At 42.8% G+C, this 14,419-nt stretch overlaps 1 protein-coding gene across 1 annotated transcript; it reads right to left on the reverse strand.

The window, feature by feature from the left end:
• Positions 1-11,076: 11,076 nt before the first annotated feature.
• On the reverse strand, positions 11,077-13,835 carry LOC117503123 (photoreceptor outer segment membrane glycoprotein 2-like). The gene is made up of 3 exons (XM_034162298.1): positions 13,205-13,835; positions 11,472-11,718; positions 11,077-11,343 (listed from the first exon to the last, which is right to left on the reverse strand). The coding sequence occupies exons 1-3, from the start codon at positions 13,816-13,818 to the stop codon at positions 11,089-11,091; spliced, it is 1,116 nt and encodes a 371-aa protein (XP_034018189.1). The 5' UTR covers positions 13,819-13,835; the 3' UTR covers positions 11,077-11,088.
• Positions 13,836-14,419: the final 584 nt, after the last annotated feature.

Here is a 14,419-nt window from a genome sequence, read left to right on the forward strand (position 1 = left end):
TTCTATTCTAGAATTAACAGGAAGCCAATGAAGAGAGGCCAATATGGGTGAGATATGCTCTCTCCTTCTAGTCCCCGTCAGTACTCTAGCTGCAGCATTTTGAATTAACTGAAGGCTTTTTAGGGAACTTTTAGGACAACCTGATAATAATGAATTACAATAGTCCAGCCTAGAGGAAATAAATGCATGAATTAGTTTTTCAGCATCACTCTGAGACAAGACCTTTCTGATTTTAGAGATATTGCGTAAATGCAAAAAAGCAGTCCTACATATTTGTTTAATATGCGCTTTGATTGACATATCCTGATCAAAAATGACTCCAAGATTTCTCACAGTATTACTAGAGGTCAGGGTAATGCCATCCAGAGTAAGGATCTGGTTAGACACCATGTTTCTAAGATTTGTGGGGCCAAGTACAATAACTTCAGTTTTATCTGAGTTTAAAAGCAGGAAATTAGAGGTCATCCATGTCTTTATGTCTGTAAGACAATCCTACAGTTTAACTAATTGGTGTGTGTCCTCTGGCTTCATGGATAGATAAAGCTGGGTATCATCTGCGTAACAATGAAAATTTAAGCAATGCTGTCTAATAATACTGCCTAAGGGAAGCATGTATAAAGTGAATAAAATTGGTCCTAGCACAGAACCTTGTGGAACTCCATAATTAACTTTAGTCTGTGAAGAAGATTCCCCATTTACATGAACAAAATGTAATCTATTAGATAAATGTGATTCGAACCACCGCAGCGCAGTGCCTTTAATACCTATGGCATGCTCTAATGTCTGTAATAAATTTTTATGGTCAACAGTATCAAAAGCAGCACTGAGGTCTAACAGGACAAGCACAGAGATGAGTCCACTGTCTGAGGCCAAAAGAAGATAATTTGTAAGCTTCACTAATGCTGTTTCTGTACTATGATGAATTCTGAAACCTGACTGAAACTCTTCATATACGAGGTCTGTCCATAAAGTAACGGACCTTTTTATTTTTTTCAAAAACTATATGGATTTGAATCACGTGTGATTGCATCAGCCAAGCTTGAACCTTCGTGCGCATGTGTGAGTTTTTCCACGCCTGTCGGTTGCGTCATTCGCCTGTGGGCAGGCTTTGAGTGAGCACTGGTCCACCCCTACCGTCGGATTTCTTTTGTCTGAGAACTTGCTGAGAGACTGCCGCTTTGCTCCATGAAATTTTTTTCACAAACTGTTAGAGACAGGCAGTTGGAAACCATTCGATAGATTCAGTTGGATATTGGTGAAGATTCTGTCGGCGTCACGCGGATTATGGACTGTTAAAACGTTTTTAAAGACAGCCCACAGCGGCGGAGGGCACGTGGCGCCCCGAGCGGCCATTCGACAGGCTGGATTGACCAGATCATTTCTAAACTGAACGCTGTGTTGATCCGGGACATCATGTGACTACCACAGAAATGGCAGGAGAGCTGGACATAGCACTTTTGCGGCACATTCCACTGTTACAGGAGATTTTGTAATGAAAGACGTGCAGAGGATTTCGCACGTCGGCACAGAGCCGCAATGGCACACAACAAAAAGCACGTCTGTGTTGGAAACCATTCGGAAGATTCAGATGGCTTTCAGTGGCTTTTCAGTCGAGTGAGTATCCCAGAAATTGTGTAACAGCTGGACATGCCACAACATGTCCTGTGAGACTTCCAACAATGTAAATCTCTGCCAGTCCTGGGTCATGATGGAGACCTGCTTTGACATCGCTGTGCCAACCAGTGGTGCCGCCGCACGTGGCAGGTATCACGAGGTCAAAGTTTGACAGAAATGAAACGAGTCCAAACGTGTGACTGAAAGGACAGGAAGCATTTTTACAGTTTGAAAAGACAGAATTGCACATTATCAATCAATCAATCAATCAACTTGTTTCTTATATAGCGCCAAATCACAACAAACAGTTGCCCCAAGGCGCTCCACATTGCAAGGCAAGGCCATACAATAATTATGAAAAACCCCAACGGTCAAAATGACCCCCTATGAGCAAGCACTTGGCCACAGTGGGAAGGAAAAACTCCCTTTTAACAGGAAGAAACCTCCAGCAGAACCAGGCTCAGGGAGGGGCAGTCTTCTGCTGAGACTGGTTGGGGCTGAGGGAAAGAACCAGGAAAAAGAGATCGATCACTAATGATTAAATGCAGAGTGATGCATATGGAGCAAAAAGAGAAAGAAACAGTGCATCATGGGAACCCCCCCACAGTCTACGTCTAAAGCAACATAACCAAGGGATGGTCCAGGGTCACCCGATCCAGCCCTAACTATAAGCCTTAGCGAAAAGGAAAGTTTTAAGCCTAATCTTAAAAGTAGAGAGGGTATCTGTCTCCCTGATCTGAATTGGGAGCTGGTTCCACAGGAGAGGAGCCTGAAAGCTGAAGGCTCTGCCTCCCATTCTACTCTTACAAACCCTAGGAACTACAAGTAAGCCCGCAGTCTGAGAGCGAAGCGCTCTAATGGGGTAATATGGTACTACGAGGTCCCTAAGATAAGATGGGACCTGATTATTCAAAACCTTATAAGTAAGAAGAAGAATTTTAAATTCTATTCTAGCATTAACAGGAAGCCATTGAAGGGAGGCCAACACGGGTGAGATATGCTCTCTCCTGCTAGTCCCCGTCAGTACTCTAGCTGCAGCATTCTGAACCAACTGAAGGCTTTTTAGGGAACTTTTAGGACAACCTGATAATAATGAATTACAATAGTCCAGCCTAGAGGAAATAAATGCATGAATTAGTTTTTCAGCATCACTCTGAGACAAGACCTTTCTGATTTTAGAGATATTGCGTAAATGCAAAAAGGCAGTCCTACATATTTGTTTAATATGCGCTTTGAATGACATATCCTGATCAAAAATAACTCCAAGATTTCTCACAGTATTACCAGAGATCAGGGAAATGCCATCCAGAGTAACGATCTGGTTAGACACCATGCTTCTAAGATTTGTGGGGCCAAGTACAATAACTTCAGTTTTATCTGAGTTTAAAAGCAGGAAATTAGAGGTCATCCATGTCTTTATGTCTGTAAGACAATCCTGCAGTTTAGCTAATTGGTGTGTATCCTCTGGCTTCATGGATAGATAAAGCTGGGTATCATCTGCGTAACAATGAAAATTTAAGCAATACCGTCTAATAATACTGCCCAAGGGAAGCATGTATAAAGTGAATAAAATTGGTCCTAGCACAGAACCTTGTGGAACTCCATAATTAACTTTAGTCTGTGAAGAAGATTCCCCATTTACATGAACAAACTGTAATCTATTAGACAAATATGATTCAAACCACTGCAGTGCAATGCCTTTAATACCTATGACATGCTCTAATCTCTGTAATAAAATTTTATGGTCAACAGTATCAAAAGCAGCACTGAGGTCCAACAGAACAAGCACAGAGATAAGTCCACTGTCCGAAGCCATAAGAAGATCATTTGTAACCTTCACTAATGCTGTTTCTGTACTATGATGAATTCTAAAACCTGACTGAAACTCTTCAAATAGACCATTCCTCTGCAGGTGATCAGTTAGCTGTTTTACAACTACCCTCTCAAGAATCTTTGAGAGAAAAGGAAGGTTGGAGATTGGCCTATAATTAGCTAAGATAGCTGGGTCAAGTGATGGCTTTTTAAGTAATGGTTTAATTACTGCCACCTTAAAGGCCTGTGGTACATAACCAACTAACAAAGATAGATTGATCATATTTAAGATTGAAGCATTAAATAATGGTAGGACTTCCTTGAGCAGCCTGGCAGGAATGGGGTCTAATAAGCATGTTGATGGTTTGGATGAAGTAACTAATGAAAATAACTCAGACAGAACAATCGGAGAGAAAGAGTCTAACCAAATACCGGCATCACTGAAAGCAGCCAAAGATAACGATACATCTTTGGGATGGTTATGAGTAATTTTTTCTCTAATAGTCAAAATTTTGTTAGCAAAAAAAGTCATGAAGTCATTACTAGTTAAAGTTAATGGAATACTCAGCTCAATAGAGCTCTGACTCTTTGTCAGCCTGGCTACAGTGCTGAAAAGAAACCTGGGGTTGTTCTTATTTTCTTCAATTAGTGATGAGTAGAAAGATGTCCTAGCTTCACGAAGGGCTTTCTTATAGAGCAACAAACTCTTTTTCCAGGCTAAGTGAAGATCTTCTAAATTAGTGAGACGCCATTTCCTCTCCAACTTACGGGTTATCTGCTTTAAGCTACGAGTTTGTGAGTTATACCACGGAGTCAGACACTTCTGATTTAAAGCTCTCTTTTTCAGAGGAGCTACAGCATCCAAAGTTGTCTTCAATGAGGATGTAAAACTATTGACGAGATACTCTAACTCCCTTACAGAGTTTAGGTAGCTACTCTGCTCTGTGTTGGTATATGGCATTAGAGAACATAAAGAAGGAATCATATCCTTAAACCTAGTTACAGCGCTTTCTGAAAGACTTCTAGTGTAATGAAACTTATTCCCCACTGCAGGGTAGTCCATCAGGGTAAATGTAAATGTTATTAAAAAATGATCAGACAAAAGGGAGTTTTCAGGGAATACTGTTAAGTCTTCTATTTCCATACCATAAGTCAGAACAAGATCTAAAATATGATTAAAGTGGTGGGTGGACTCATTTACTTTTTGAGCAAAGCCGATAGAGTCTAATAATAGATTAAATGCAGTGTTGAGGCTGTCATTCTCAGCATCTGTGTGGATGTTAAAATCGCCCACTATAATTATCTTAACTGAGCTAAGCACTAAGTCAGACAAAAGGTCTGAAAATTCACAGAGAAACTCACAGTAACGACCAGGTGGACGATAGATAATAACAAATAAAACTGGTTTTTGGGACTTCCAATTTGGATGGACAAGACTAAGAGACAAGCTTTCAAATGAATTAAAGCTCTGTCTGGGTTTTTGATTAATTAATAAGCTGGAATGGAAGATTGCTGCTAATCCTCCGCCCCGGCCCGTGCTACGAGCATTCTGACAGTTAGTGTGACTCGGGGGTGTTGACTCATTTAAACTAACATATTCATCCTGCTGTAACCAAGTTTCTGTTAGGCAGAATAAATCAATACATTGATCAATTATTATATCATTTACCAACAGGGACTTAGAAGAAAGAGACCTAATGTTTAATAGACCACATTTAACTGTTTTAGTCTGTGGTGCAATTGAAGGTGCTATATTATTTTTTCTTTTTGAATTTTTATGCTTAAATAGATTTTTGCTAGTTATTGGTAGTCTGGGAGCAGGCACCGTCTCTACGGGGATGGGGTAATAAGGGGATGGCAGGGGGAGAGAAGCTGCAGAGAGGTGTATAAGACTACAACTCTGCCTCCTGGTCCCAACGGTAGACAGTCACAGTTTGGAGGATCCCAAAAAATTGGCCAGATTTCTAGAAATGAGAGCTGCTCCCTCTAAAGTGGGATGGATGCCGTCTCTCCTAACAAGACCAGGTTTTCCCCAGAAGCTTTGCCAATTATCAATGAAGCCCACCTCATTTTTTGGACACCACTCAGACAGCCAGCAATTCAAGGAGAACATGCGGCTAAACATGTCACTCCCGGTCTGATTGGGGAGGGGCCCAGAGAAAACTACAGAGTCCGACATTGTTTTTGCAAAGTTACACACCGATTCAATGTTAATTTTAGTGACCTCCGATTGGCGTAACCGAGTGTCATTACTGCCGACGTGAATTACAATCTTACCAAATTTACGCTTAGCCTTAGCCAGCAATTTCAAATGTCCTTCGATGTCGCCTGCTCTGGCCCCCGGAAGACAATTGACAATGGTTGCTGGTGTCGCTAACTTCACATTTCTCAAAACAGAGTCGCCAATAACCAGAGTTTGATCCTCGGCGGGTGTGTCGTCGAGTGGGGAAAAACGGTTAGAGATGTGAACGGGTTGACGGTGTACACGGGGCACATTAATGTGATACTTTCAGAAAGGAAGAAAAAAACATGAAAAATGTGAATAAATTCACAATTTAAAGTTAATCTGATTAATGGTGAAGCTTTTGGAGGATTAAGACTTTTATGAGATTAAACTGAAAACCTGTTTGAGACGAGGAGCAGGTTTGTACGTGTGAACGCTGCAGATGTGCCTTTATAATGCAGTTTATATATATATATATATATATATATATATATATATATATATATATATACACACACACCCAGTATGGCTGGGTGACCACATATCACATGATCCATGGCATCACCTGCACATCCATAGACAGACAAACTCACTCACACAGTCAATTTAGAGTCACCAAACAGCCCAATAAAACCCTTTGATGTGCTATGAAAAAGGTTTTAATGCTGTTTATGACCCCCTCATGGGGAGACTTTATGGTAACCATGCTAGGCTAGCTGCATGCTACCAGCATAATGACTTTGTACCATCAAGTTTAGTCTCCAGATCTGACTGTAAATGTACAACCCCTGGCAAAAATGATGGAATCACCGGCCTCGGAGGATGTTCATTCAGTTGTTTTGTAGAAAAAAAGCAGATCACAGACATGACACAAAACTAAAGTCATTTCAAATGGCAACTTTCTGGCTTTAAGAAACACTATAAGAAATCAGGAAAAATAATTGTGGCAGTCAGTAACGGTTACTTTTTTAGACCAAGCAGAGGAAAAAAATATGGAATCACTCAATTCTGAGGAAAAAATGATGGAATCATGAAAAACAAAAGAACGCTCCAACACATCACTAGTATTTTGTTGCACCACCTCTGGCTTTTCTAACAGCTTGCAGTCTCTGAGGCATGGACTTAATGAATGACAAACAGTACTCTTCATCAATCTGGCTCCAACTTTCTCTGATTGCTGTTGCCAGATCAGCTTTGCAGGTTGGAGCCTTGTCATGGACCATTTTCTTCAACTTCCACCAAAGATTTTCAATTGGATTAAGATCCGGACTATTTGCAGGCCATGACATTGACCCTATGTGTCTTTTTGCAAGGAATGTTTTCACAGTTTTTGCTCTATGGCAAGATGCATTATCATCTTGAAAAATGATTTCATCATCCCCAAACATCCTTTCAACTGTCCAAAATATCAACGTAAACTTGTGCATTTATTGATGATGTAATGACAGCCATCTCCCCAGTGCCTTTACCTGACATGCAGCCCCATATCATCAATGACTGTGGAAATTTACATGTTCTCTTCAGGCAGTCATCTTTATAAATCTCATTGGAACAGCACCAAACAAAAGTTCCAGCATCATCACCTTGTCCAATGCAGATTCGAGATTCATCACTGAATATGACTTTCATCCAGTCATCCACAGTCCACGATTGCTTTTCCTTAGCCCATTGTAACCTTGTTTTTTCTGTTTAGGTGTTAATGATGGCTTTCGTTTAGCTTTTCTGTATGTAAATCCCATTTCCTTTAGGCGGTTTCTTACAGTTCGGTCACAGACGATGACTCCAGTTTCCTCCCATTCGTTCCTCATTTGTTTTGTTGTGCATTTTCGATTTTTGAGACATATTGCTTTAAGTTTTATGTCTTGACGCTTTGATGTCTTCCTTGGTCTACCAGTATGTTTGCCTTTAACAACCTTCCCATGTTGTTTGTATTTGGTCCAGAGTTTAGACACAGCTGACTGTGAACAACCAACATCTTTTGCAACATTGCGTGATGATTTACCCTCTTTTAAGAGTTTGATAATCCTCTCCTTTGTTTCAATTGACATCTCTCGTGTTGGAGCCATGATTCATGTCAGTCCACTTGGTGCAACAGCTCTCCAAGGTGTGATCACTCCTTTTTAGATGCAGACTAACGAGCAGATCTGATTTGATGCAGGTGTTAGTTTGGGGGATGAAAATTTACAGGGTGATTCCATAATTTTTTCCTCAGAATTGAGTGATTCCATATTTTTTTCCTCTGCTTGGTCTAAAAAAGTAACCGTTACTGACTGCCACAATCTTTTTTTCTTGATTTCTTATAGTGTTTCTTAAAGCCAGAAAGTTGCCATTTGAAATGACTTTAGTTTTGTCTCATGTCTGTGATCTGCTTTTTTTCTACAAAATTAAACAACTGAATGAACATCCTCCGAGGCCGGTGATTCCATAATTATTGCCAGGGGTTGTATTAGTTTGTGTTTGCCATACTTTATATTATAACACTTTGTGACATCACGTAAGCAGATGACTTTCATTGCACTTTCTGGTATGAACATGCTTAACTTTTGTGTCACTTCAAATGTTAGCGCCCTCTAGCCGGCTTTTGATTGGCTCTTGACACAAATTGGCATATCATATTTCACTGATGTAGAAGGTTCCAAGTTCTTTTTCCACCTGGTCCTTTCTATATGGAGTTTGCATGTTCTCGCTGTGTTGATGTGGGTTCCTTCCCAATGCTCTGGCTCCACCCACTTCCACAGACATGCAGAATTGGTGACTCTAAATTGACTGTGTGAGTGAGTTTGTCTGTCTATGGATGTGCAGGTGATGCCATGGATCATGTGATATGTGGTCACCCAGCCATACTGGACGGTAATGTCTGCATTGCATGAACAGCAAATGTGGCCTTTTGCTTTATTTACGACTGTCTACACAAACTATACCAACATTGTGTTTCATTGATGTGCATACGATTGCACGAGCCGTCAAAAGAAGAGGTACAGTTTTAAACTTCTCCGTCGCATCTTGTTGCAATTTTTTTGGACTATGCTTTTTCTGGATTAATTTGATCCCTCAACAAGCTCTTCTTTCTACAGTCAATCAGGTTGATTGTCATTTGGAGCAACTTCATACTTTTTGACTCCATGTTGTGAAGTTGGTCATATTTGCAGACTTTTCTGTCAAATGTATTTGATCCATGATGGAAATGTAATCAGTGTGCACACTGCAAAAACTATTAAAATATGACGGAAGAGGAAGGAGTGAAAATGTAAAAATGACAAATCACAGCCTTTTGCAGTGTCCAATGTAGCAGGTGCACGTCAGACTGCGGGTTCTGTGTCTGAGTACAGTTTGAAAGAAAAAAAAAAAATTAACGCCCAGGCTTTTAATCACAGATCAAATCGGTGAGTGTCAGTGCTGAAGGTTAATTTCATACCCATGTTACTGGGCACGTCCACACTACTCTGTCCAGTACATGCGAAGGGTTTTTAATGGAAATACATCGCGATCAGACAGGACATTTTGTCCGATGTGAGCAAAAATCCATTATACAAAATCCGTTATATACAGCATTTATTACATGGAAAATGATACAAAAGTATTGAGACTTTTGGCCAGCGAGTGTGAGTATCCGGTTTATACAATGATGGTTTAGGGAAGTTTTAGTACTCTGGCTTTTATTACCTAGATGTCATCAGTAACCCGACTGATGACCACATTCTGCACCCATCCAGCTGCAAAGAAGCTGTAGGCATTCAAACTTTATATGCCTTCAGGACTTCTCCCGTGTAGGGTGACGGAGTGTTGCTGAAGTAGTTGAAAATGTCTGGATCCCGCACGTCTGGCTTCTGCTCAAAATCGATAAAACTGGCGAACATCTTGGGAAAATATTGTTATTATTAATACCTCTTCTGATGTTCAGACTCGAGTGCCTTAGCTATATTGGCTTCTGCTCTTTTGACAAGCGCGGAAGTTAGCTGGCCCCACCCATCACTCTTTTGGCCTGTGAACATGTCCACTGATAAACCAGACGGCCTCAGGTTGGTCCACGTGCTGCACACTTCGACGTTCCTCCGGGGTTCCTCCGGGGTTCCTCCTCAGATCCTTCAGGATTTTTCAGGTCGCATCCCCTCCTCCTCCTCCACGGACAGTGACAGTACGGTGAATGTTCACTTTTTGTTTGATCTCTTTAGAACGTCTGTTTTCTCTGTGGAAGGATGGACATGTCGGTCTTGTGGAATCATTTCCTCGCAAGTCCAGGTGCTGTTCTGAGATTCTGTGGCTGGTTTCTGGAAGATGAACTGTGCATAAAGTCGACCCCTCAGCACAGAGAGAAATGAAGGATCAAACAGGAAGTGAATGGAGGTGGATGTTTCCTCGTCACCACTCACTGAGCGCCGCAGGAAATGTCTGCATTCATCCTCAAAGACGTCACGTTTTCTCACAAAGGGGACAATGAGAAACAACTTCAGAAGAATCCAGAGTGAGACATCTCAGCTGCCCTGACTGCTGACCTTTGATCCCACATTACAAACAGGCCTGATCCACAAAAACAAAACAAAACAACCAACCAAACAAACAAACAAACACAGCAATCTTTGTTATCTTCATGTTTACAAACTTTTTTGGGGCAGTGTGATTGACAGTCTCATAGCAAGAAGGTCATGGGTTTGATTCCCACCTGTGGCCTTTCTGTGTGGGGTTTGTATGTTCTCCCCGTGTTTGTGTGGGGTCCCTCTGGGTGCTCCGGCTTCCTCCCACATCCAAAGACATGCAGGTTAGATGGATTGGAAACTTTAAACTGCCCATAGGTGTGAATGTGTTTGTTTGTCTGTATGTGACCCTGTGACAGACTGGCGTCCTGTCCAGGGTGAACCCGCCTCACACTCTGACTGCTGGGATAGGCTCCAGCCCCCATGACCCTTAATTGGAGTAAGCGGTTGAAGATTTGTGAGTGAGTGAGTAAGTGAGATTAACAACTGGCTGAATGTTTGAATTTGTGCTTCTGTTCCTTTCATCCAAACAGACTCCTGCGAGCTTCTGAGCGACCTGACTGCTAGAAACAAAAGCAGAAAAACATGTTTGTTAATGACTTTATTTGACTTTCAGGCTGGTTCTGTGGTTTGAAATCATATTTCACAGAGTCTGAAAAGGAACAGTAAATGTGTCCCAGCAAAACATGCTCAACAACTGAGGGGGTGTGCATGAAGCAGACAAGTGAGGGAAGCCACCAAGACAACTGTGAAGGACTTACAAACGTCAGTGGCTGTGATTCGGGTGTGAGTCGAAGCTGGATGAGAGTTAAAGTTGTTTTGGGTCAAACATGAGCAGGCGGACAGAGAAGCACTTGCTTCCTGTTTGTGAGGAAAACCTGCACTGTCACAGTGGATTCATCAGGTCAGAAACTAAAGTGCTCTTTTAAAGGTGATCCCAGATCTCTCTGAGGGAGTGTTCAACTGTTAGCCACGAATGTTCACCTGGACCCCTGAGGACGTCACCTCCTGATGGACTCCTGAAGTCGGGACATTAATGTTCGGGTCTTCGTCAACCTGGTAACACTTCCCAAGGTTCTTAATAATATTAAAATTTAACTGGGCTGTTTCTGCCAGGCTGTTCTCTAGAATCCAGCCATCCGACTCCAAGTCAGGATCACCCAACCGGATAACGTTCTCCATGGCTGTCTGCAGGTAACGGACACCAGTCAGGACCAGCAGCTGGAGGAAGAACAACAATGGTCCATGTTGATGAGAGACAGACGACTGACAAAGTGATTACAGGGAAATGGATTCTCTTTGTTTTTATGTTTCGATCTATACTGGGGTGTGGTTTGTCTGTTTTTTACCTCAAAGAGCCAGATGAGGAGCATGGTGAGGCCCATGGACTGCATGATACCAGTGTAGTGGTCCAGCAGTACCTGGTGGCAGCCCCGCCTCCACAGGTTCAGCTGCTGGCTCTGCTGGTCAAAACTGAAGTGGGCGGAGTTATTGGTGACCTGATGCTGGATACAGGGCCGAGGGGAGAAGATGCTGCAGCAGCTGAATGGAACGCTGTCCAGCAGGTACTTCCCTTCCACGTTACTCCTCAGGCGGCTACAAGACACCAGCAGAGGGCGCCAGTCAACCACATCAGGTGCTACAACAAGAACCTGCAACCTCAGGCTGTCATTACCCCACAAATATTCACTGCTGATGGAAGTCCACAATCTAACAAACTACATAAATTCAGATCAAACTAACCCAGCTCCTTTGGGTCCAGACCAAAAATCACTACATCTAGAGGTGTTTCTTCAGCAAAACGTTGGGCATTGCAGCAACCTCTATAGGCGGTACCCTGAAGTGCCTGCTGAAATTTTGTATTTTCTGGCATCTACCTGAATCTGACACAGGAATCAAAGCAACATTTGATGGGCTTGTTCTTGGCTCAGGCCCCTCCCCTTAGCACAGTTAATGAAAAATGGGCTGTAGATTTTTGGGTAATCTGATAAACAAACAAATAAACAAACAAACACAGGTGTAAACACGACTTCAATGACCCAAACATCCAACGAGGACTTTAATGCTGCTAGTTTGTAAAAAAACACAAACATGGACAAAGATGAGTCCTGAGTCCTGATAGTTTCCAGCTGTGATTGGCTGAATGCTTGATGTCTAAATGGGTTTGGTCTACAGGAGAAATCTCCTGAAACAGGCTGACCTTTAACCTCACTCTGGAGGCACACCAGTACATCATCACTGCCATTTAAGAAAGGTGGTCCACTCTACCCTGCTCGATCCACCAGGACCTGTTACAGAGCAACAGGCCTGTCATGGTCCCAAAACCACCAGAACAGCAGAGATCTATTTTAAAATTTTAAAAGGGGAGGTGACGGTCTAGTGGTTAAGGTGTTGGGCTTGAGTCCAGAAGATCAAGGGTTCAAATCCCCGCCTGACTGGAAAATCACTAAGGGCCCTTGGGCAAGGTCTTTAATTCCCTATTGCTCCCGGTGTGTAGTGAGCACTTTGTATGGCAGCACCCTGACATCGGGGTGAATGTGAGGCATAATTGTAAAGCGCTTTGAGTGTCTGATGCAGATGGAAAAGCGCTTTATAAATGCAGTCCATTTACCATTTAAAATTCCAAGAAGATCTTTTGTTTTGTGACCTGCAGTAATTTAACTCCAGCAGAAATCCAGTACTTTGATCTGAAGTTGTACACTCCAGTCCAGCATTGTGGACCTGGATCTACTCAGGCCAACATTTTTTGATTCATCATCATTAGGATCTATTAAGGTTCTGGAGACCACCAGACTCCACTGGGCCCAAAAGAAATCCCCCGCAAGGATAGAAAATCTCAGTGGATCCAACTGAATCTGTTGGAATTCCACAGACCAGAAATATCTGACCAAACCGGATTAAAAACTAGAAACTCTGTCAGAAATCACAGCTGAAAAACCCACAAAATGTTCTAGAATTAATTTTGATCACCTAAATCCACAAAGTTCCACCAGAATCTGAATCCTCCCCCTGATCTATAATCCAAAATGTATCCAAATCTACTGGACTCTGAATGTAATGCAGCAGGTCGGACTTTACTCACTCCACCACGGCACTGTTGGTCATATCCAGGTACCGGCTGCTGATCCACTGGACATGGAACCAGTCCTGGTAGCCAGAGTTCCCGCAGCACTGGAACTGGATTTGCAGCAGGTCCAGAGTCTGTTTCAGGTAGCAGCGGCTGGGCGTGTCCGTGTCCTTGTAGTAGCGCATGCCATTCCGCAGACCCACAAACAGCGACTCTTCCAACTGGCTGCGGATGCTGTAGCACATCAGCACCCCCACCAGGATGCAGGAAGTGAAGAAGAAGGTGCACAGAATGTATGGCATCATCACCAGCTTCCAGCGCAGGAACTTAGCCGTGTCAGTACAGTCCAGGCAGATCTTCCTGCCCAGGAAGTTGATGCCGCAGGCCACCATGCCCGTGGTGATCAGCATGTGCGGCACGTAGAGGACGCCCTGGTCTGACATCACATCCTGCCACTTCTGGATCTCCACTTTGAGGAATGAACCCAAACTGAAGAGGATGGCTCCCATCACCACAGAGATCCAGTTCAGCAGCCAGAGGACTTCAGCCAACTTCTCCCGCTCCGCTTTCACAAAGGTCACCTTCCCCACCGCCATGTTGGTCCAAGTCAGTTCAACACTTTCCAACATTGCTGAAGGTCCAGCAGGTGCTGCTTCTCCTTCAAACCATTTATTTGTTTGTTTGTTTTTTGTCCCTTCTAGTTTTCCTTTTGCTGGATTAATATTTTAATCCATATTTGGACTTTTTAAAAAAGTCATTCTTGACGTTTGCCTGAAGTTTCAGAGTCTTTCTGATGGTTTGAAGAAACTCGGGCTGTGCTGACAGCATGTTGCATGTCCTGGTTTCCATGACAACGCTCTTGGCTCTGAGGATGAACTTGAGGGTTCATATCCTGTGTTGGGAGTCTGCTGGATGAGTTGCTGTCTGCAGTAGTCCACTGAGTGGGGTCACAGGTCAGGTTACGCTCAAGGCAGAAGTGTCATAAGGAGCTTTTCGGGTATTTTAGGTTTTCACGCTGTACGGAGGAAAGAGGTCAAAGGTTATACATGAGCAGTTCAAAACAAAGTGCATTTAAACAGAGTTCAGATTTTAGGAGAAAACATCAAATAAACAACCAGCGTTCAAAGGTCTTCTCCTGAGAGGACACGTCCTCTGCTCCGGGTCTGACCGGACGTCAGACACAGCAGGAGGAGACCTGAGGACATCAGGAGGACGGACAAGAAACCTGCG

This window comes from Thalassophryne amazonica, chromosome 21 (assembly GCF_902500255.1).
Source record: "Thalassophryne amazonica chromosome 21, fThaAma1.1, whole genome shotgun sequence".
Classification (NCBI taxonomy): Eukaryota; Metazoa; Chordata; class Actinopteri; order Batrachoidiformes; family Batrachoididae; genus Thalassophryne; species Thalassophryne amazonica.

Coding starts and splice junctions, on each gene's coding strand:
- LOC117503123 (XM_034162298.1), bottom strand. CDS start 13,818: ATGTTGGAAAGTGTTGAACTGACTTGGACCAACATGGCGGTGGGGAAG. Junction 11,719..13,204: donor ACCAACAGTGCCGTGGTGGA/GTGAGTAAAGTC, acceptor GGTGTCTTGTAG/CCGCCTGAGGAGTAACGTGG. Junction 11,344..11,471: donor TCCTCATCTGGCTCTTTGAG/GTAAAAAACAGA, acceptor TTCTTCCTCCAG/CTGCTGGTCCTGACTGGTGT.